At 34.5% G+C, this 22,238-nt stretch overlaps 6 protein-coding genes across 7 annotated transcripts; 2 read left to right on the forward strand and 4 right to left on the reverse strand.

Moving 5' to 3' along the window:
* Positions 1-864: 864 nt before the first annotated feature.
* Positions 865-5,978, reverse strand: LOC103827759 (guanylate-binding protein 2). The gene is made up of 14 exons (XM_009103303.2): positions 5,606-5,978; positions 5,364-5,525; positions 5,210-5,275; positions 4,972-5,115; positions 4,775-4,888; positions 4,526-4,627; positions 4,245-4,430; positions 3,876-3,965; positions 3,671-3,805; positions 3,397-3,519; positions 3,202-3,287; positions 2,476-3,088; positions 2,318-2,395; positions 865-2,206 (listed from the first exon to the last, which is right to left on the reverse strand). Exons 1-14 carry the CDS (start codon positions 5,855-5,857, stop codon positions 1,130-1,132), a joined length of 3,228 nt encoding a protein of 1,075 aa, XP_009101551.1. The 5' UTR covers positions 5,858-5,978; the 3' UTR covers positions 865-1,129.
* Positions 5,979-6,962: 984 nt separating this feature from the next.
* LOC103827760 (transcription elongation factor 1 homolog) lies at positions 6,963-8,150 on the reverse strand. Of its 2 annotated transcripts, none has more exons than XM_009103304.3 (5): positions 7,986-8,150; positions 7,599-7,724; positions 7,460-7,530; positions 7,344-7,365; positions 6,963-7,271 (listed from the first exon to the last, which is right to left on the reverse strand). In XM_009103304.3, the coding sequence occupies exons 2-5, from the start codon at positions 7,709-7,711 to the stop codon at positions 7,097-7,099; spliced, it is 381 nt and encodes a 126-aa protein (XP_009101552.1). In that variant the 5' UTR covers positions 7,712-7,724; positions 7,986-8,150; the 3' UTR covers positions 6,963-7,096. The 2 variants fall into 2 exon arrangements, with proteins under 2 accessions (XP_009101552.1, XP_033128331.1); XM_033272440.1 differs by having other exon boundaries at positions 7,887-8,080.
* A 92-nt stretch (positions 8,151-8,242) lies between these two features.
* Positions 8,243-9,935, forward strand: LOC103827761 (28 kDa heat- and acid-stable phosphoprotein). Its single transcript, XM_009103305.3, has 8 exons — positions 8,243-8,479; positions 8,808-8,848; positions 8,928-9,005; positions 9,086-9,172; positions 9,273-9,307; positions 9,388-9,473; positions 9,556-9,621; positions 9,717-9,935. Exons 1-8 carry the CDS (start codon positions 8,413-8,415, stop codon positions 9,749-9,751), a joined length of 495 nt encoding a protein of 164 aa, XP_009101553.1. The 5' UTR covers positions 8,243-8,412; the 3' UTR covers positions 9,752-9,935.
* A 1,258-nt stretch (positions 9,936-11,193) lies between these two features.
* On the reverse strand, positions 11,194-14,628 carry LOC103827762 (rac-like GTP-binding protein ARAC2). The gene is made up of 7 exons (XM_009103306.3): positions 13,108-14,628; positions 12,604-12,691; positions 12,367-12,476; positions 12,203-12,266; positions 11,753-11,817; positions 11,575-11,640; positions 11,194-11,486 (listed from the first exon to the last, which is right to left on the reverse strand). Exons 1-7 carry the CDS (start codon positions 13,204-13,206, stop codon positions 11,373-11,375), a joined length of 606 nt encoding a protein of 201 aa, XP_009101554.1. The 5' UTR covers positions 13,207-14,628; the 3' UTR covers positions 11,194-11,372.
* A 250-nt stretch (positions 14,629-14,878) lies between these two features.
* On the reverse strand, positions 14,879-16,832 carry LOC103827763 (senescence-specific cysteine protease SAG12). The gene is made up of 3 exons (XM_009103307.2): positions 16,318-16,832; positions 15,651-15,911; positions 14,879-15,398 (listed from the first exon to the last, which is right to left on the reverse strand). The coding sequence occupies exons 1-3, from the start codon at positions 16,763-16,765 to the stop codon at positions 15,073-15,075; spliced, it is 1,035 nt and encodes a 344-aa protein (XP_009101555.1). The 5' UTR covers positions 16,766-16,832; the 3' UTR covers positions 14,879-15,072.
* A 3,339-nt stretch (positions 16,833-20,171) lies between these two features.
* On the forward strand, positions 20,172-21,373 carry LOC103827765 (pollen-specific protein-like At4g18596). Its single transcript, XM_009103308.3, has 2 exons — positions 20,172-20,478; positions 20,850-21,373. The coding sequence occupies exons 1-2, from the start codon at positions 20,301-20,303 to the stop codon at positions 21,194-21,196; spliced, it is 525 nt and encodes a 174-aa protein (XP_009101556.2). The 5' UTR covers positions 20,172-20,300; the 3' UTR covers positions 21,197-21,373.
* Positions 21,374-22,238: the final 865 nt, after the last annotated feature.

Raw genomic sequence — 22,238 nt, forward strand, 5'->3', positions numbered from 1 at the left:
TTTAAAAAAATTATTCCGAAAACTGAAAACAGTACCAAAAACTAGTTTCCGATTAATCTCCGCGTAAACTCCGATTTTTTGGTAACTCGCTAGGTCCGGACCAACCGCCCGACTAACGCCTAGCATAGTTTCAAACAGGGATTGATATTAACCATTCCAACTTTTAACGTGGGAGCTCGAATGCAACAAATCAATTCTTAGATAATAGTATAGATCTATATACTTGACATATTAATATATTTAATATAATTTCTGTAAAAAGGTATTTATACACATTATTTTGTATGCTATAAAAACATATAACTACACTTAAACTCTTATATAAGTTATATTTTATATTATATTATTTTTTTATTTTATTTTTATATCATTTTTATATAAAAATTTATAATTTTTTTTATAGTTATACATATATATAGTTACTTAAATTAAAATTTATAGTTGAATTATGTCCGACCATTGACCCAATTATAATAATGAGTCAATGTCTGGTTCGGATTTCAAAACTTTGCATTCGTTCAAGTATGATAATTCGATAAATTAGTTTAACAAGTTTGATTTGCATTTATTATGTTTAATCTGCATAATCTGCATTGTTTTGGTTAATCTGCATTATCTGTTGATCTGCATATTTTGATTTGCATTATCCACTTGAAGCCTAAAAACTAAAAGAAAATTACCAATCATTTGTCCAAGTAACAAAAATGTTAGACTTGATGTCACATCAGACATACAAGCCCTCCGTAGAAGAAGAGTAGATAGATCCCCGAGAATTTATCGGTTGGATCTCGGTCGGCCTAATATTCCAGGTCATTAAAAAAAATTGTTAACTGAGAGATGAAAGACAAAAATGAAATCCAAAGCAAAACGGTCAAACTCAAGCTCAACAGAACTCTGAGAACATAAAGTCTACAAATTTCAAAGTCCAACACCAAACCGACTCAAGCTCCCACAACATTAAATACCACAAAAACACTCACAAACCCTACACCTCAGTTTTAATACAACAATGCTTAACTCAGAGCCTTGCTAAAGCAAACTCTATACTAATCTCTAAAGATAGAAACTTCGAGACTAAAACATGTTTCTCCCCTCACTCTGTACAGAGTTCGTCCCACGAAGTAGCTTGTCACTGTCTCTTTCTCTCTTCTTTCTCTAACGCTTTCTTGGGAAGAACATGAGCTTCATACAAAGCGAGAATCTCTTTCTTGCTCTGATGGCCTTTGTTCAGTATCAAATGTCCGCAATCATACTTCGTCAGTTCATGCTTAAGATTCTGCACTGTTAGCTTCCTGTAATCTTCTGCTTCCTCCTCTTCTTCGTCTTGCTGGTTTTGAGTGTCCTGATCGCCTCTAGAAACTGAAACACCATCCTCATAACCACCATTATCATCTCCTCTGGTGCTTCGAGATCGTTTGTTAGTCCTCAAGATTCTATCACTTGTTTCTCCAATGTCCATATCAACATCATCTTCCATTCTGGACCGTTTCCCACGAGATGAACTCGCAGCTCTGATCTTGTTGTCCAATGCAGTTTCTTTCAACCTAGCTTGAGCTAGTTCTTGCTGAAGATTATCAACAGTTGCCTGTGCAGCTTGCAGCTCAAGAGAAAGAGCTTCAGCTCTTCTGTTGGCGGCTATATGAGCCGTACGCTCTTCATCCAACAGCTTCTCCAACGACTTCACGTTATGCGCCCTCTGTTCGTTGGTTAGTTTTAACAATGACTCGATCTCTTTCTCTCTTTCTCCGACTCTTGCTTCTAAGACTGTAACCTTGGACACAGCCTCCATCTCAGACACACGAAGTCTGTGCAATTCATCTTCCAAGTCAGTCTTCTGCCTCTCCAAGTTCTCGATTTGTCTCTGAGCGCGCTCGATCTGAGCAAGTCTTTCCATTGCCAAGCTCTGACTCTCACTTTTCTCCTTTTGGGAAGTGACGGCATCAGCTCGAGCTTTGTCCGCCAGTTCAGTAGCACGTTTAGCTTCTATTTCAGCTGTTTTGCATCTCTCTTGTACTTCATCGAATCTCTCAAAGTCAGATCGGTACTTTTGCTCTAGACGGATTTTCTCCTGTTCCAACTTGTTTGCCTCTTTTTCATATGTCAAAGCCTTCGTGTTGGCACTGTCTAACCTATCAATCATTTCCCTTAACTCCAATTTCAGTGATGCTGTTTCCACGTCAAAGCTTCTGATTTTAGACTCTGCTGCCTGCAAAAGACACCACAATAGCTTAGATCCAGATGCTCAACTGACCAACTTATCAGAATGTACCACATAGAAGGATAGGAAAACAAGGCAAAGCTAAAATAGAAAGCTCACCTTTAACTCTGATCTTAGAACCGTTAGAGACTGCTCTGCCTTCTCAATTTTTGTAGTCTTCTCCTTAATTTCTTCATCCTGAAATCAGTTAACACCTCATATTGATGATTAGAAATCTTAAAGTCATCTCTTTAACAAATTGGGACAAAGAAAGATACCTTTTCAGTTAAAGTCAATGTAAATTCCTCCCTAAGAGCATCTTCTCTCAATTGCGTTTCCTTGCCTGAACGTTCTTGCACCGAAGCAGCCTTTTGAAGAGCCGATCTTGCCTCTCCCACAGCATAATCATACTTTCTTTTCCATTCCTCGGTCTCTTCCTGAGCGGATTTGGCTTGTTCTCTAGCTGCAGAGAGCCTAGCTTCAGAAGTAGTACTTCGTGTCCTAAGAACTTCCATATCAGATTTAAGCTGATCTTCAACAGCTTTCTGTTTCAAAACAAACTGGTCGTACTTTCTTTTCCATTCCTTGATTTCTTCTTGTTTAGATTCCAATGTTTTGACCAAAGTGGAGCATCGCTCATTCAGCGAACTGTTCTCCCCCTGTAGTTTAGTTATGCGTTCTCTGTATATATCTTCCAGCTTCTTCTTGTCGATGTTGGATTCATCATAACGTTTCTGGTATTCCAGCTTGTATCTCTCGCTATCATCCAACTGCTGCTTCAGATGCTTCATCGCATCTTCAACAGAACGGAATTTCACTGCCAGTGAGTTCTTCTCTATAGCGATGTTATCTATAAGCCTTTTGGTGAGATCATATATCGGTCCCTCCAAGCTGCATGATTAAAATTCGAGAATTAAATGGGTAAAATATATGAACAAACCTTTAAAGAAACATACACCGATACACGTAAATCTAAATCGGAGAGGGGGACTAGTAGTAACTACCTTTGTTGCAAGAAAACAGAAAGTTTCTGCCATTTCCCTGGGCCATGACATGATGCTTCGTAGTCTGACAAACGAGCTTCTAGAACCTGATACACAATCGATCCATACATAAGACAATCAACAACCAACTAAAACCACGGGAACTTCCATCCTTGGTACATCTAGTCGAAAAATATATATCCATAAGTAACCAACCTTGACAACATTATCCATATTCGCATTAGAGGCATGGCAAGCTGCTCTCAGCTGCTTCTCCATACTTTGGATAGCACTCGTGCATCGCAAATCTGCCTCCATGAATGCATTTCTTTTGTAATCCTGAATCAAGAAAAGATAGTCTACATCAGCATAACGAAGTGAGAAGAGAAAATTCATGTGGAGGTTGAGGAAACGAGAAATGTAACTAAAACAGTCGGATTTTAAAAACAAGTACTTTATTACTGCATAGCACTGGTTTAGAGTCCATTACCGCAAATTTTTTCTTCAAGTCCTTGTGAAGAAGATCCTCGTATCTTTTTCTTGCTATACCAGCCCCTACAGCATTGGCGTTAAACATAGCCAAGGCTTTTCGAACTGCTTCTTCATGTTCTTCCCTCAGTGCACCCTATATATAAGAATTGGTATGAATCATAACATAAATTACAAATAACGGGAGGCTAAAGACAGGTGCTTACTTCTTCAGGAGCTTTTGATTGGTCAAAGGCAGCCAAATAAGCTTCTATACCAGAATCATATGCTCTTCGACACTCAGTTTCTTCGACATTCTACAAGAACATAATCAAGAAAAATCAATTTATGAAGTATTTGAGGGAAAATAAGTAAAAGGATGCATTAGTAAAAACATCCCAACTAATCCCCGCGATGGTTTCCAAGTACACAAATGTCTGAACGCATTAATCAACCATATGTTTACATTATGTAAAGTGAACCCCGCCCTATCTAGTCAAATCCTTCAAGTCTCAGGTTTTTTTAATCCTTCAAGAAAAGGAATGGCTTTTGACTTTAAATGTATCAAACATCCACGAAGGCAAGAGATCTCAAACCTGCCAAGCTGAGGTTATCGTTGGCACAGCACCATTGTTCAACGCATCCAGATAAGACTGTGTAATAGCAGCAAGTACAGGACCCGTCATCACAGTACCCCCTAACTGCTTGGGCCTCGTCTTCTCAAAAACAAACTTGGTAAATGCATCCAGGCCAGCGGCAAACTCACCTCTCAAATCTTTCAACTGCATAGACACAATGGAATTTATGTAACCAAGTATTATACAAACCTTTAAGCGTAGTATAAGAAGTGAAGGAGCGTGCAAAAAATGATACTAACCGGAATTTGGTCAAGTCTCTGGAGGTCCTTTTCATTGGTCAAAGGCCTTACAAGGGTGAAACATTCTCTGTCCGGAAAAAGTGCACGGATGGAATCTCGGATCTGCAAAACCATTGCTCTCGTTAGCATTGACTCCCAATTGTGCTAGCAAAGAAACATTACACTTGATCACCACACCCAGATTTCTCATAGAGTGGACGACTATCTAAATGAACTTACAAAAAAAATCAAAGCACATGCAACCATTACCTCATTTTTAGCAGCAATATCTCCTCCACCACCTTGAACCGGCCTTAACGCAATTTCTAAATAGTCACGCGGAGTAATCTTGCGGTTATCTTCTTCTAGGTCCAAATAAAAGTCCTGCAAGTAGGCATATCCAAGGTTAATATATAAGACATGGTATCGAAAACAAATTTACATTAAAAAATAGCAGAGAGGATTACCCTAAGGAGCCAGACAAAGATGGGAGAAAACTGTCCAAGTTCAGAACGTGAGCTCGTTCCTTCAGACGCTTTCACACGGATATGCTTTGTCATTTGAGTGACAAGAGAAAGGCGATCGAGTGAAGCTTCGTCAATACCACCCATCTGAAAACACACGAAAGAAAACAACACCTAATAAGCACAAAACAACATCTAAGGAAGAGATACGCACAAAAAGAGAAGTGGAAATTAAACAAACCTGATTGTATACGAACATGCTTGACAAAAGCACAGCTAATGAGAATATCTGAGTGCTGTAGGTACCCTGTGGGATTACATTAGAAGGAAAGTGAATCAGAACATATAAAGGAAAGTGAAGCAATTTCACTGGTAAATTACAAGTTTTTACTCACCGTTTGGTCATAAGCATCAATGCCTTCACTATCTAAGAGCAAAAGATTATACTCAGATCCATCAAGAGCAGTTCGTTTGATAGGAGAACTCCACAACCAAAGCCCCTTTGTACAAGGCTTGTGCGTTGACGCTACTTGAAATCCGTTACTTCGCCCAAGAAGCTACAACAAAAAAAAAAAAATCACAAAATCAATTGAATTAAACAAACTCTAAGATCAAAAGGAGAAAAAAAAAACATTACCTGATTGAGAATAAAGCTCTTGCCTTGACGAGCCCTACCACAAACCGAGACAACGCCGATGGGCTCCTTGACGAGTAGCAGAGTCGCAACTGCTTCAGGGTCCATCCGGAACTTTCCTTTCTCATCGCAGTACACTAGCCGAATCGGTCTCGGTGGTCCCGTCGCAGCAGACGACGAAGGGTATGATCTCGGCGACGGGGAAGCGGAACTAGACGGCGAATCTTTGGCTCCTCGACTGAAAAAGCTCCTCATCTCCGCAAGCTTCGAAGTTCGTGAAGATTCGTCACTTGAAATTTCGCTCGATGTTTGGAGATTTTTTTTTCCTGGATATTAGTGTGATTTTGAAAAAGAGGGGAAAGTAGCGTCAAGATGACGAAGTAGAGACCTAAGATACGTTCGAGACATGATGGATAGCTATATGTGGGCCTTACAGGGCCTAAATGTGTATTTTTCGAGCCCAATGTAAAATAGGTTATTGTATTTTAATGGATTTGAAAATCCGAACTAAATTTATGTTATTGGTTTTATGATTTTCAAATTTGTATTAAAATCGTGTGTTATTAGTTTAATGATTCATAAATTTTGTATCAAATCAAGTGTTATCCAATCTTACGGATTTACTAATAAATTTGATTTTCTAATGAATTTGAATGGATTTATTTGGATTTTTTGTTAATAATACAAAATAGGGTTATTGGTTGTCGTATTTTAATGGATTTGAAAATCCAAACTAAATCTAGTGTTATTGGTTCTGTGATTTTTAAATTTGTATTAAAATTAGGTGTTATTGGTTTAATGATTCATAAATTCTATATCCAGTCAAGTGTTATTCAATCGTACGGATTTATTAATATATTTGATTTTATAATGGATTTGAATGAATTTGTTTGGATTTTTTAGTTAAAAATATAAAGATTCAAATCCGAGGGAAACCTTTGGATTTGCATATTTTACTTGAATTTATAAATACTATATGGATTTCCAAATTAATCAAAATATATAAACCAATAACAACTCCAAAGAAGAAAGCCGAGGATAAGCGACGTTTAAGGAATTTAGTAGGGTAAAAAAGTGTTTTTGGATGAGCCGGTCCTCGGCATATAGAAGTGAGCTGATCTCTCCCTTTTGGTAAAAGAAGAAATTTTTGTATTTTATAGGAAAACATAGCAATGAAAATTATTAAAGAAAAAAAAAATGGATTGGAGATGCTCTAAGCTTAAAACCAACTAGTAAGCGTACAATCAAGATGGTGCATTTTCATAAAGCTTTAACTACATCTCAAATCCCGCTCACGACTGATTCGGTTCTAAACTTGACTAACCTCATCTTCTTATCGATCTTGGTTAGGTTTTACGTGTACAGAGCTGAGATTACTGTTTCAGTAAATGTAAAACAAAAGGAAACGAAGGTGATAGGTAACAACGAGTGTCAGTAGATATTACAACATAAGGGAAATGTCTAAAAGGACTTGCATGGTTTTCAATAAAAAGATCAATCGTCTCGGTAGTTAAACTTCCTTTTAACAGACACACGTTCATCTTCATCATCCTCTTCCTCCACTTCTTCTTCTTGTTCATATACTTCTTCTTCCTCTACTTCCTCTTCTTGCTCAACATCATCTTCCACAGTATTGACCCTCTCGCACTCATCAATCCATTCGCTGTAGCTGCATTAGTTTCACAGAGGCTTAGAAAAAAAACAGGGTGAAAGAAGAAGAAGAAGAAGATAGTGTACTTACATGTCTATAGCTTCACTCAAAGCTGCAAGAAAACAAAAGATTGATCAAATATGTAAAGCAAAAAAAACTGATTATATATAGCAATGTCACGATTAGAGAGCAGCATGAAAAGGAACCTGTGATAGTAGTGCTAAAGCTTTCTTCACAGATTCTACAAGTGGCAATACCAATCATCTCCTTCATATTACTGTTAAGAAAAACGAAATCTTCAACAAATATGTCGTAGCTCATTAAAGCTATAAGAAAGAAGGTTACATTTGGCATTCGACACTAGAGCCGTGATTGCAAAAAGGACAGCTGAAGACAGTGTCAAGCTTGTCCATTCGCTTCGTTGTAGCCGGCTTTGCCCTTGACTTCCTCTTCCCCATTGCTTAACCACCCCTTAGGCCACAATCCAAAAAAAAATATAAAAATCAATACTTTAATCTCTAGATTAAGAAAAATACCCAGAAGGATCCAACTTTTAGAAAATAAAATCGGAAACCCATAACTTGCGAATCTATAAAAATTCAAAAGAATCAGAGCCAAGGCTCAAGAAAATGCCCTAATTAAGATCAAATATTCACAAGCCCAAGTTTGATAATTTGGTAAAGACAAAGGTTGCTGTTCCGAAGCAAACAATGAATTGAGAAACTGACAAACCTGTTATTATTGCACAAGATCGATTCCTCGAAGAAGAGCGAGATACGAAACCCTAGAAAGATGTCAATTGGGGGAGAAAGGGAAAAGGAGTTAGATGCAATTTTGATATTTTTTCTAGACAGCAACGACGCCGTTTTTATCATAACTCAGTGTGAGAACGGAGAAGTATACTGCGTTTAACATAAACGACATCGTTTAACAGTTAACACCAAAAGAAGCTGATGACCGTTCGATCTAATATAGGTTCACGGATCCTTAACTACACCGCGATACAGAGGAACAAATCGCAATTACACACTGAAAACGAACACAGAATCCCCCAAAAGAAGCCACCTTTAGGGTTCTCGTCTCCAAATCGCTTTCGAATCCAATCCCCTGGGTTTCTCTCCTCCAGTTTTCGATTTCAATCTCTTTGTCGTGAGAAGCGATGGGAAGAGGCAAGTTCAAGGGGAAACCTACTGGCCAGCGCCGATTCTCAAGTGCAGCTGATATTCGTAAGATATTTATCGAATTTGCAGTTTCTGATTGTTATATGTATTTTGCAATAAGATCTGGTCTTTAGCGTTGCTTTAGCTTTTAAATTGGATGTGTTGAATTGACTTGTTACTTGTTTGAGAGAATCATGTGTAAAGTCTCTTTCTTGGATGATCTTTTGGTCTTGGGTTTCTCTTCAGATGTGTGATGTTTAGTGTGATGTGTTCTGTTCTGTTGTTGCTTTAGCTGCGTGTTTGAGAGAATCGTGTGTAAAGACTTTGTATTGGTTTGGATGGTCTTTTAACAGATGTGTTCAATTTAGTGTGATCTTTTTTGTGTGCTGTGTAGTTGCTGGAACTTCTGCTGCGCGTCCTCGGTCATTCAAGCAGGTACTTTGGTTGTTTTCTCTTACATGTTTGTTGACTTGTGTTGGTTAATGAATTGGCCTTTTTTTTATGAAATTATCAGAAAGAAGCTGAGTACGAGGAAGATGTTGAAGAGGAGTCTGAAGAGGAATCTGAAGAGGAATCCGAAGATGAATCTGATGTGAGTGTAAAACCCACCCTTAGAATCTTATCTGACCTCCTTCATCTATTCTCATCATTACTTGGGTATAATAATATCAGGTGAAGAAGAAAGGACATGAAGCTCTTATCGAAGTTGACAATCCTAACAGAGCCAAACCAAAGACTTTAAAAGCTAGAAACCTTGATGTAAGCTTTCTGTGTTGGTCAGTTTCTGTGAACCTACTTAAATATGTTTGTCTTAATAACTTTGTGTTTTTTTTGTTCTTTCTCTGTTTCTCATTATTAGGCTAGTAAAACCACTGAACTCTCAAGGCGTGAAAGGTTTGTTTCTGATTTTCTCTCATTCAACATTTCTTATTTAAGGAGCTTCTTACAGTTCCATCTTATATGGTGTTTTGCAGGGAGGAGCTAGAGAAGCAGCGAGCTCATGAGCGTTACATGAGGTTGCAGGAGCAAGGCAAAACCGAACAAGCAAGAAAGGATTTGGGTAATCTACTATGAATCTCATCTTGTTCTCTCTCACTTGTTTCTTTCTATGTTACCAAATGGGTTTGTCTGTGTGTGTATAGATCGTCTGGCTCTGATTCGCCAACAGAGAGAAGAAGCGGCCAAGAAGCGAGAAGAGGAAAAAGCAGGTAATAAACCTCTTAAACAAACCACCTCTTACGGTTTCAAGAAACAGAACGATTTCCTGTTGTTTCTGATTTTTCAATGTCTCTGTTTATTGTAGCGAAAGACGCCAAGAAAGTAGATGCTCGCAAATGAGACAAGTGTTCACCCTTTAAAAAAGCAACCTACCTAAAAAAAAGAAGAATACTCATCGAATTTTACTTTGTTCTTTTTTTCTATTGGTAAACAGATCATAAAACATTTGCCTAATACTTACTACCGTGGGGATTACTCCATCTTAATACATTTGAAGTTAATAATCTCTTTGTCTTGCTTTGTTTTCAATTCTTTTAGTTTGGTTTGCAAGAAATCCTAAACTTAAGCCAAAACTTGCTGTAGTTTGATAAAAAATGTTTGGAGTTAGTCTGCGCCTTCGACTTCTTGTAGTTGGATCGTGCTTTGTTTGATGTCCGTTCAATGGGTTAACCGTACCACTGAAGATGAATTGGTAGAAAATTCGATATTTATTTGGTTTTCCATTCCGGTTAGAAATAATTTTTCGAATTAATTATGTAACTGAAAATTTTAAAGAGGAAAACTGTAGCATTGGTAACTCGCAGGACCAGTTTGCAATTATTTAAAACAAGATTTGTATTTAAATCCAACTTAAAAAAAAAAAGTAAAACAACCAGTGCCACTCCAAGTAGAATATTGGAGAAAGACAAATTTTAAAGAGGAAAAATAAAAAGTCCTTCAAACAGATTTAGTGATACAACCCTTCCATGGTTACCAACTTGCCAAATCGATACCTTATAGATCGATAATGGCATGAGAAAAGAACAGATCCAAACATAGACTATCACCGTAGTTAACCACCACTTGAGCTTTGTTCAAAACAGTTTACCCGCCCTCAAAGCAGATAGCTTATTAGAAGCTCGATGGTTCGTGCAACTCCATCACCCTCTCAACAAATCCCACACCATACCAACACCGACAGTCGAAAACCTCACTAAAACCAGTGAAAACCCCAAAAAGAGCGGCAAATCCTGACTTGAATCTTCAACGGACATCTTTGAGAAAGAATCACCAGATCATGTCCTCTTAAGTCCAGATCTGCGTAAACGTGTTGCTTCCAACCACCTTACAACGCACATAGTAACCACCAGAGAAGAAACGGTGACCCGCCATAAGATCAGTAAATATAACATCACAAAACCAAAGTTTGAAGAACTGGAGCAAAGAAAATGTAAAGAGAAACAACTTTAGGTGTTATACTCTCAGCATTTGAACTGTTATATCGTTCTGTATAAACTTTAATTCTAAATATAATACAATTGTCCAAAAAAAATAAGTTTGATATATTGATAAGTAAAAACAACATAATATATTATTTTTAATTTGCAAGCTGATCAATTATATGTGTGGCATGCAGTGACTGATCCAACTTTATATTTTAAAAGGGTTCACAATTTGATTTTAGCCCAACCTCTAAAATATATTAGAGAAAAGAGTAAAAAAGAATGGTATCAAACAGACTAGAGAAAAGGTGGATCACTATGGGGAAAAAGAAACCAACAGAGCTGCTGAATAAAAACTGATGAATGGAAAAACACTGACATATATATATATATAATTAACCTCTGTCATGTGATCCATTATTTCTCAGCGTGAAACAGCCTCTGGTGGCATGAAATTGTTTATGACGAATAAATCCCTTTTGTCATTACAAAAAAACAAAAAAAAAACGAAATACTTGTATTATTTAAATTCGGAAATATTAGAGGAAAAAGCATGTTCTTGATCTCTTGGTCTTTAAGGGCTTTATCTTCTTCTTTGCCTTTGGTGGCCTCAAAGCTACCCGGATCGCTGTATCAAACACTGACTTCACATTCTGACAAAGGAAAAACCAGAATTCAGCTTGATTATATTTTATTTCAACCTAATGTTTAATATAAATGTACTCATATGAAATCATATACCTGTTGGGTTTTGGAGCTGCATTCTAAGTACCTGACGGCTCCAATCATCTTTCTTAGTTCTTCTCCCTGTTACTCAAATTCATCATACTATTACAGCCACAGTTATGACTTTTTGTAACATATAGACATATATATATTTGTATTTGTAAAAATAAATATGATATTTTTATAAGGATACCTGAGCAGTTGTTATAGAAGCTGCTCCTGGATGATCTTTCAAGAACTGCTTGTCATCCCTCAAGTCTGTAATTTTTCTTTTCAACATTACCTCACTAATAAAAATATACTTTAATGAACAAATATCAAAGGCTAAATAAACCAAGGAAAGTGTATAAATAACACTGGGCTATTGATTATTAGCTCATTAGTAACCGAAAGTGGGCAATGTTAGTTTACTGCATTCTTGTATTTTCCTGTTATCGGGTTTCAATATATAAATGAAAAATAATATATTAATATTTATTGGAACTACTAAGCTAGAAAACTTTATCTAGCAGAAAAATAATCGAATGATAAATATTTTAACATATTGTTTTCACTAGAATTGAATAAAAGGATATACAATATAAAATGATTACATATCGACGAAATATTTCCCTATGTAAATGTTGATGAACTTCTTTATTACCTAATTTGGTTCCGACGAGCACAATGGGGATGGTAGGCGCATAATGTTTCAGCTCCGGCAGCCACTATTATTCAAGAAATTAATATAAATAAAATAATCTTGAAGACAATTAAATATTTTTCACCACAGTCATTTCAAAACAGATGCAAATTTTAAAATGCTACCTTTTTGTAAATATTCTCGTAACTGGCTTTGCTAATTAGGGAAAATGCCAATAAAAATACATCTGCACCTCTGTAACTCAAAGGCCGAAGCCTGTTATAATCCTCCTGCCCTGATAATTACACATTAAAACTAATTATTAATACTAATATATGTACTATTTGTCCATTCATCAGTTTTAGTAATAAACTAAAAAGTTTTATTTTTCTGAAAAAAACTAAAAAGTTTTAACTATTTACCGGCAGTATCCCAGAGGCCGAGGTTGACCGTACTTCCATCGACCACCACGTTCGCACTGAAATTGTCGAAAACTGTCGGAACATAATCCTGTAAATTATATACCTTTTAAATCATTTTTATCCCAAACATATATATAAACAAACATATAGAAAAAAATTAAAATACATTTTATGTAAAATAATTAAAAATACATTTGTTTAGCTTTAGTTTCGGGTTTACGTCCAGTAGTTTCAAATGATTTTTTTTTTTGAACTTATTAAATGAAAATATTCAAGTATCATTGTAAAAACAAAAACCTTAGTACGAGAAATTTCCATGAATATGTATCACAGTACATAACCAGGCTTTGTCAAAACTAAACGTAAAATCTAAATAACACGAAAACATTAAATTACGTAAAAGCCAGTAAAATTCTTCAAGAGACCAGCATAAAACTCTTAAAACATCAGTTTGAAAGTCTTCATGGAAACAAACTGTTTAAACCTAAACAATAAATTAATTACCGTAGGAAAAGTATTGCTGGTATATGAAATTAACATACAAGTCTTCCCCACGGCTCCATCTCCGACAGTCACACACTTGATGAATCTTGCTGTGCTCATTTTTTCTTTTATCTTTCTGTTTGTGATTTTGTGTGTGTGTGTGGTTTCTATGTTCAGAAGAGAAGAGAAGTGGTCGAGGGTTCTTAAGAAGCTTTTTGTGATGATTATAGTTGTTTATTGGTGGAGAGGATGATTACTACTCTTATTGTTAATTTTTATCAGCTTATTTGGTACAGGAGGAAATTTGAAGCAAAACATACAAAACAAACCGAACAAATACCGAATCAATTAAGGAACTGTATAGATAAATTGGTTTATATATCCTCAAATCAAATAAACCAAGTACGCCAAATAAACTCTTACATCCGTCATAAATTAGAGAGAAACGTTAGAATATTTTTAAAATTATATTCTATAAAATAGTTGGATAAATATTATTATAAAGTTATTCAAAAAAAAATTTGGTCTATCTGATTTTCTGAATCAAGTCGACAGATCAGAATGGTTTCCACGGAATTGAACCAGATCAAGCCGAAAAGTGATACTCTCTCACCTTTTGCCTCTCTTATTGTTTAAATATATTAATTAACTTACATTAATGACTTAAAATGATGAGGAATTGAGTATTTCTTTTACTTCAAGTGCAAGATCTTGTGGTCGGCCAAAGTGATGTAGCCGTTTGGTGTTGGTTGTGAGTGGATATTTTTAAGTTTTGGAGAAGGAACTCTCATCTTACTTTCTTGAAGCTTTATTATCTTATATTATAATCATCTATAGTTTCTGTTTGTCTTATTTGATCACATATTAACAACTTTGGATATTGATAGGATTGACTTAACTAGTACGATTTGGATTTTGTTGAAACCGTGTGCTATTAATTCTACATTTCAATAAGATCTTGTGTTCTTATAAGTTTATATATGAATGAATAAAGAAATAAAATTCATGTATATATATTTTTCTTTTTCTTTTTTCAAAAATATATGAAACTTTGTTTTCTGTAATATTATGTGTTTCTGATTTTGTATAGGTAGCTTGGTGTTTTAGTATCCTGTGCAAATCACGTCAAATGTAGTTATCATTTGAGGGTCTATTGCGTAAAACACAAGTTTTTGGATCGAATGATACGGACATCCTCAAAATACAAAGTAATTAAGGATATATTCCACTTGCTTGTAGATGTGTTTATTGTAAATAAAAAAAAAACTAAAATGGACGACATTTATTAACACAAATTAAAAATGAATATTGTTTTATCAAATTATAATTAAAATTTTATTAATAAAAATCCTGCAAAGCGCTGGTGAACCGATAATCTTGTTTCTATTAAATTTGGACGAAAAGATTAGGAACTTTTAGGGATGTAAAGTAAGTTGGAAGCCGCTTGGCTGTATTACATGCATAGGATTGTTCCTCTGTTTGGAGGCATCTGGTTTCGGGTCGTTCGTACGTTAACTGTAGGGGATTGTGCTTTTGACTCTCCCTGAGCTCTTTAACACAGCTTTCCTCTGCTGAATTTTGTTTCTCGAGTTTACTAAAGCTTTTGACCGTATTGGAACAGGACACTTGTTCCTATTTCCATGACTAGTACTCTCGGTTGATGACTGTTCATCATCTGATGTAGGCAATGAGTCTGAAAGAAGAGTCAAATGGTTTGAGACTTGTGGATGAGAACATGGGGCATAGTAACCTGCAGTTTCCAATCCAAGAAAAAAGATATTGAAGCTTATGATAAGAGAATCTGATTTCATTATGATAGCAAACCCCATATCAGTTATACAATGAAGTTCTCAACTTTTACTCAAAGTATCAAATCTTTTGCATCACATAAACTTACCATTTCACAAATTACATGCAACAGAGTCTTAAATTATAACCAACACACACATTTATTCTAAAGCTTAACCGGATATTGAACCGATTTTTTCACATAGTTGGGTACGAAGCATTCATGGCAAGACCACATTGTCCGTGTTTAGGCTTGATATCTTTTTTGATCCTCATGTATCCACGTTCTCCCCATTTTGGTCCCCATGAATTCTTGAGGATCCAGTACTTTAATCCGTTTTTAGATCGGCCGTATCCAACCGCAGTTACCCCGTGATCAAGATGAGTTGTGCATTCTCCGCTGAACACACCGGACGAATAGAATTGGAAACCAATATCTCCTCCCGCTATTCCAATGCTAACCGGGTGGTGTGCCACTGCCTTCATTAGGGCTTTCTCATCGTTAGCCGGGACATCCTCAAAACCTATGATATGTGTAGAAGAGATATAATTTCAAAGCATGAGAACTAGTATCTTCTCATTTCAAAAACCAAACCATGAGCACTAGTATTTAGACATTTGCGTATTTCGATTGGTTTGTTTAGTTATGTTTCGTCAATTTTATTATTTTATTATTTTGATTTTTGTAATTAGTTTTTTGTTTATTCGGTTAACTTTTCGGATTATTATATGAATCTTTTTCTACGACTTTTATGAGGGAATTATTAAAGGGAAACCTTTGATAGAAGTTGCTATCTGTTTAGTTTTATTGAAGTTGCAAGTGCCGTTTGTGCTTTTATAAGGATAATTTGATTCAGAGGTTAAGCCGCCAATAGTTATTGTGTAGTTAAACGCTGTATCCATCAAACCGCCCATGCAGCCACCATCGTTTGTGTCGCAGTCGACAAGCTCTTGTTCAGACAAAGAAATGAGTTTCCCTTTCTTTATCTGTGCTACTCCTTCTATAGCCGCAACAGCTGAAAACGCCCAACAAGATCCTACGGAAAACATTCACTCGTTAGTTTCACTATCCAAGCAACTAACTCTTTGGGTTTGACAATCCATAACCGGAATTCTACAGTTCCTTTTAAAATTATCGGTTCAAATCAGTCTCGGTTTTGGAGCAGAAACTACTAAAATATTCAAAATATTTTTCCATCAGAACTTAAAATAAATATTTCATTTTGTATACAGTATAACTAAACAGATACTTGTAATTAATTTGGATTGGTTTAGTTACACTAGACTTCGGTCTTTGTTCGGGTTATATTCTGTATATATTAACTATTAAGAGATAAAATCGTTCGGGATAAGGAAACCAAATTGTTCGATTATCCCGGTTCAAAATTTAGCTTGGTTTAGTTTATACATATACAAACGAATAAAGCTTTGGCATTATATTACCGCATAAGCCTTGATCCTTGATAGGAGTCACAGCTCCTTTCTTCCTCCAATCAACAGAAACCGGCAACGCATCAGAAGAAACGTTTTGGTACCTAAACGACGTTGGTTTAGTTCGACTAGACAACACAGAGTTTCCTTTGAAACCAGTGTACATAGAACGGAATTCTTCGTTGGTTAGATCAGCAAACTGGTTCACCGCGAGTTTAAACGTTAGTCCGGATTGAACGTCATTTAAGCGTTCAATGCGTTCCACGTTGCGTTTGAAAACAGCGTAGCGGTTGTTTTTCTCGTTCGCATCTGCGTAAACACGGCCGTGTTCGGTCATCCACTCGGCATGTCTCTTTTGCATGGCGACTTCATCGAGTAATGGACGAGAAAGAGTGATCGATAAACTGAATGATGAGACTAGAGAGACAATGAGAAAGATTTGGATCTGTGTTAAAGCCATTTGGTTTAGAAAAGTTGAAGGATATTGATACTAATTTGATTACTCCAAAAGGTTTTGGAAGTGGGGTTTTATAGTGAAAAGGTTTGATGTTATTGGTAATATACCCATGTAGTGATTAGGACAAAGTATTTTAAGTTTACACGTAATGATCATCTTATACATCCATGATCCATATATACATAACCAGATCGATCATGCATGGCTTGTTAAGTTTATTTATGGTTGTTAAGTATTTTTTCTACATCAAAGATCAAACTGAGATACACTCATCCTCTTCACTTTCAGCTTGGCTGCATTTTTCGTTACAGCCGCGGTTTAAGTTTGTAAACAAATACATTTAATAACTAGAAAGTTGAACTTATTAGACTTTAATCTCTCTAGGCTTATGATATTCGAACTTTGAAATCGAAACTGGTTTTAGTTTTGGACAAATATATTTATTTATTTGAAACTGAAAGTTCAAAATTAAGAATGACATGTGGAACAAAAAAAACTGCAAATATAATCTGAAAACATATTTGTTAGAAACTAACCAATTTCAGCTACTCAATGTATGTATGAAAAAAACGTATTCATTTGGTTTTCACATGTTAAATATACTTCTGATGCATCAAAATTATTAATCTCATCAAAACATGGAATCTTCTTTTGTCTTTTAATTAATTAATTAATTAAATTTAAATTCAAGAATTAGATTTCCTTTATTCATAAGAGAACCATCCGTGCAAGTTATAAGCTTAAAACAAAGGGAAAAAAGATTCGACAAATTAATTTCGAATCATAGTCACTCACAACAAAAGTGAACTTCATTGCACTAAGTAGTAAGTATCTGTAGATAAATCTTAAACCATGTGCCCAAAAGTTTCCTGTTTCCCACCAATTTCATCTATTCGAATTTCTATGAACTTTTCCATTTTGTCTATAAAATACAATATAATTGGTAATAAGTTTTAGTTAGGGACAATAGAAGTAAAATTATAAATCGGGCGCTAACACAGATGTTTACGGAATGTCATTTTTGGACATAAATCCATATTATAATTGGCCGAAGCGAGAACGATGTCTAAACGACTAAATAAAAAAAGATACATATGTGGAACTATCATTAATAATAAAAAGATACATCATACATATATACATAAATTTTTAAAAAAATGTTTTACTGAGTAATATAATTATTATCAGACAAAATTTAACTATCATCAAAACTTATTCGTAATTTGTACATACAAGAAATGATTTAAATTGTTGTTTCTAAATTAGAAATCAACTAAACTTAACTGTTTTGATGTCATGAAATGTATCAAACTTTGTCCTAACTTTCAACAGGAAAATTTGAACTACATGCCAGCATAAAAAAATGTTTTATAAATCAACTTAATTTACTTGCTAAGGAGGATTAGAAGTCAAATTGTAACGGCAATAAGAATAGTGATAAGTGAACATCCCAAAATTAAAGCTTTGGGCTGAACACCTTCCACTTAATCATTTTGGAGATATGTTAAGAACATCTCTAGTGGGGAAGGTTATACCCGTTAGAGTTCTAAACAAACATACAAATATATTTATAATAGTATTTAACTATAGAGTTCTTAATTTTATGGAAAACTCAATCTAAATTTTTAAAATCATTTGAGTTGGTTCTTTTATAAAATTAAAGGCCCAAAATTAAATATTAATATTAATATATATACATATATGTTATATGTTTTAAAATTTCAATGGGTAGAACCTCACTGTAGATACGTATCCAATAGCAAGATGTGTATTTTAAGGCCCATGAAATTTATGAAGCCTAAACCAAATAATACTATATAAAATCTATTATGATAAAGATTAGATGATTTAGATATATGTTATAAAATTTAAATAAATTTTATTTTTAATTGAGATAGCTCTATATATTGTGTCTATATATAATTCTCATGTAAGTTATTAAAACACAACACTAAAATATATTTATATTCTCCAATTTTACAAATCACTAATTTGGACTGTTAGCACTAGGTCATGTAGAAATATGCAGCAAGATTTCATGTGGAGTAGGGATGTTCCAAAGAAGGAAAAATAAGCCAGGAGAGACACCTTTATTAGAGTGCGATCATATCTAAACATATTTGGAAGAGAAATGTATATATCAGGAAGGGTGACATCCCCCTAAATATTTGATTTGACGTAGGTTCACCCCTATGATGAATGGTTAAATTCACTCTACTCTTTTTTCTCATAACTTAAACAGACTCTATGAAGACTATGCAAACTAAACTGATGCATTTATATAAACAACAACAGACATTTATTTTCTCGCATTCTACGCCAAACTGTCTATCTTTGTATTCACTTCACTCTTTATAACCAACCAAAGTATCATGTACGACTAATTAAAAAAGACAATAAATTATTTTAAAAAGATGATATAGCTGAAAAAAATGACATCGATATTAACGCCGTCTGCAAAACTATAAATTCTAAAAGCCTAAAGTCTAAAACAATAAAACCTAAATCCTAAACTCTAAACTAAAAACTCTAAACCATAAACCATAATCCTCAAATCTTAAACCCTAAACCCAAAACTTTAAAAAATAAACCCTAAATCCTGAAATCTAAACCCGAAACTCTAAACCATAAACTCAAAACTCTAAACCACAAACCCTAAATCCTAAAATATAAATCCTAAATCCTAAACTCTAAGCACTGGAGTGACGTTACAAAGAGTGGAGTGACATTACAGCCATAAAAAGAGTATAATATCAACTTACCAATGCACTTTAGTTGGTTATAAACATAGATGATGCAAAAAGAGTATAATATCAAGTATGTGTTTTAATGGTTTTAGAGCCAAATTCCTGAATATAAATTTGGTATTATTCACTTGGTTCGAAAAATCAGGTTTATTCAAGTTGAATGAGACAAATGTTGTTTAAAAATTATCAAATCAAATATTATATAATTTAGATGAATTTATTGAATCAATAATTAGTTTTTGTTAAAATTTGAATTGTTATCTTTAAGAATACGTTTTTCATTCAATCGTCAAATTAAAATCTCATGTTGAAAATTTTCTTTTCTCATGGTACTGGATTTATATGAGTAATATAAACAAAATAATTCAACATCAACTGTTCATAAAAGAATTCAAGGATCCTAAAACGAACCTTATTTCCAATAACTTAAATTAAACAATCTTAGAAATATTTTGTATGCTACTCTATTATTAATAAAGGAGAAAAAGGTGGTAAAAAAATAGAAACCTCTGCTATAATTAAGCTTTAATAAACTTAACATTCTTATATTCAAAACCCTATTGAAACTAATTTTAAATTAACAAACAAACGACTTACATTTAGTTCTAGTCTAAAAATAACAATCGGGTTTCTAATATAAAACAAACTCGGTGCTCCACGAGAAAAGTTGTCCTCTTCTCAAACATAACTCAACTTACCGTTTGAAACTAAACTATTATAAAGAGAAACCAAAAAGAAGAAAAGACCACCAAACAAAACACAAAACAAAGAAAAAAAATATTTTAACAAAAATGGCTGCCAAAGCAATCGTCTTCTCTCTCTTTATCGTCTCCACCGTGTGTTTGTCCTCTCTCGCCGGTTTTACTGCCGCAGATGCTGATGATTTTGACATTTTCCAGATTCAGGGATCAGTTTACTGTGACACTTGCCGTGTCCAGTTTGTTACCCGTCTCAGCCAATTCCTCGAAGGTAAATTAAACAATTTATCATGCATGAATGTGTGAATATATTTGAGCCTGTAATAAAAAAAATAGCACATCAAACATACGTTTCATAAAAACATTGTATAATGAAATAGTTTGGGACGAGTATGTGTTTGCGCACTCTATCTTGCATATTATAATTAAGAATGTATGCAACGTCTTACAATAATATATCGGTTTCTGAATCCGAATGACTTGATGCAGTTTGCAAATATTGAATGTTCAAAAAAAAAAAAAAGTTTGCAAATATTTTTGAGCGTAGCCCGACCACAGCTTAAAACTAAATCAATCTCATATTATGTTCAAACATTTAAGTAGTATTTAATTTGGTTTAACATTTTTTTCGTGTTTGTGAAGGGGCGAAAGTGAAGTTGGAGTGCAGAAGCAGAACAAACGGAACCCTAACGTTGACCAAAGAAGCCGTTACCGACAAATCAGGAAGCTACAAGATTGAAGTAACCGGTGACCACGAAGAAGAAGTTTGCGAGCTCGTGTTGGTCCAATCACCGGACATTGGTTGCAGTGATGTCAGCAAAGAGGCTTATTTACGTAACGCCGCTAAGATCAGTTTAACGGCGAATGACGGAATCGTCTCTCACGAGACACGTATCGTTAACCCTCTCGGTTTCATGGTTAAGACCCCGTTAGCTGATTGTCCCGCTGCTTTCAAGGAACTCGGTATTGTCCCTGACGTCATTTTCTAAGCGAATAAACAAAATATATGACGTGAGAGATTTTTATTTTGTATTTGCTTCATCTTCAAGGGGTTTTCGCCAAGTTTAACGATTATTTATTATTATGAATTAATATCCTCCTGATTTGTTGATGTTAATTTCTCGTTTTTGTGTTTAATTTGAATGGTACCTTGTTGTTCCATTGAAAAAAAGGATGTGGCTATTTTTGGGCATACAATGCTGAAGACACTATCTATTATTAATCATTAAAACGGTACGGAACCAAAACCTCCGCCGCACACAAATCACAAAGTCAATCTATTTATAAATGATAAACGATTTTATATACGGTTTCACGATGGATAGATAGATCTCTCTTTCCACAATATAAAGAAAACAGTTCTACATGTATTACACCTACAGTTACCAATTTGTAGCTATTAGCTGTATAATACATCATGTCGAGAGAGAAAAAGAAGAGTCTCCAAGTTCTTGTCTGATCAAATCAAGACTCTACAACTTTTTGTCTAACTACTATCCAATTTCTATTGTTCTATTTATTTTTAATAGATTATATGGTTCCTGATTATAGATACAAAAAACGTTAAAAGAAAAAAGAAACTGGAAAATTTATAGTTTCAAAGAAGTGTTTTTCATAAGTTTTTAATCAAAAAAAACAAAAGATGTTACTTCCACTCAAAACACTGAATATGAAAATATAGAAGATATATGAATAAAAATGATGATAGTGTTAATGTTTGTATTCCTAGAGATGATAATGATTGTGATGATGTTTGTGAGAATGATCTCAAAAATGCTGATTGTTTGAATTCAGATGATGATGATTTAGAAAAAGTAAATGATTATAAGTTTGATATTTTTGATCCAAGAAATTGGAATGTTTTTGAATCTAAGATGATTGATATTTTAGTAGAAAACAGTCCTTAAAGAGATATGTCTATTAAAAATGGTCCAAAAGATAAATTCAATAGATGCTTTTCTGCAAAGTGGTATAATAGAATTTTATTGAATGGAGAAAAATGCAAAAGAGATTGGTTAGTCTACTGTAACT

This window comes from Brassica rapa, chromosome A06, assembly GCF_000309985.2.
Source record: "Brassica rapa cultivar Chiifu-401-42 chromosome A06, CAAS_Brap_v3.01, whole genome shotgun sequence".
Lineage (NCBI taxonomy): Eukaryota > Viridiplantae > Streptophyta > Magnoliopsida > Brassicales > Brassicaceae > Brassica > Brassica rapa.

Coding starts and splice junctions, on each gene's coding strand:
- LOC103827760 (XM_009103304.3), bottom strand. CDS start 7,711: ATGGGGAAGAGGAAGTCAAGGGCAAAGCCGGCTACAACGAAGCGAATG. Junction 7,531..7,598: donor TCTAGTGTCGAATGCCAAAT/GTAACCTTCTTT, acceptor TTTTCTTAACAG/TAATATGAAGGAGATGATTG. Junction 7,366..7,459: donor CTTTAGCACTACTATCACAG/GTTCCTTTTCAT, acceptor GTTTTCTTGCAG/CTTTGAGTGAAGCTATAGAC.
- LOC103827762 (XM_009103306.3), bottom strand. CDS start 13,206: ATGAGCACAGCAAGATTCATCAAGTGTGTGACTGTCGGAGATGGAGCC. Junction 11,818..12,202: donor GCTCGTCGGAACCAAATTAG/GTAATAAAGAAG, acceptor GAAAAATTACAG/ACTTGAGGGATGACAAGCAG. Junction 11,487..11,574: donor GCAGCTCCAAAACCCAACAG/GTATATGATTTC, acceptor TTCCTTTGTCAG/AATGTGAAGTCAGTGTTTGA.
- LOC103827761 (XM_009103305.3), top strand. CDS start 8,413: ATGGGAAGAGGCAAGTTCAAGGGGAAACCTACTGGCCAGCGCCGATTC. Junction 9,006..9,085: donor AATCCGAAGATGAATCTGAT/GTGAGTGTAAAA, acceptor TAATAATATCAG/GTGAAGAAGAAAGGACATGA. Junction 9,622..9,716: donor GCGAGAAGAGGAAAAAGCAG/GTAATAAACCTC, acceptor TGTTTATTGTAG/CGAAAGACGCCAAGAAAGTA.
- LOC103827765 (XM_009103308.3), top strand. CDS start 20,301: ATGGCTGCCAAAGCAATCGTCTTCTCTCTCTTTATCGTCTCCACCGTG. Junction 20,479..20,849: donor TCTCAGCCAATTCCTCGAAG/GTAAATTAAACA, acceptor GTGTTTGTGAAG/GGGCGAAAGTGAAGTTGGAG.
- LOC103827759 (XM_009103303.2), bottom strand. CDS start 5,857: ATGAGGAGCTTTTTCAGTCGAGGAGCCAAAGATTCGCCGTCTAGTTCC. Junction 5,116..5,209: donor GCATGTTCGTATACAATCAG/GTTTGTTTAATT, acceptor GTGTGTTTTCAG/ATGGGTGGTATTGACGAAGC. Junction 4,628..4,774: donor ATATTGCTGCTAAAAATGAG/GTAATGGTTGCA, acceptor ATGGTTTTGCAG/ATCCGAGATTCCATCCGTGC.
- LOC103827763 (XM_009103307.2), bottom strand. CDS start 16,765: ATGGCTTTAACACAGATCCAAATCTTTCTCATTGTCTCTCTAGTCTCA. Junction 15,912..16,317: donor CAAGGATCAAGGCTTATGCG/GTAATATAATGC, acceptor TGTTTTCCGTAG/GATCTTGTTGGGCGTTTTCA. Junction 15,399..15,650: donor GATAGCAACTTCTATCAAAG/GTTTCCCTTTAA, acceptor CACATATCATAG/GTTTTGAGGATGTCCCGGCT.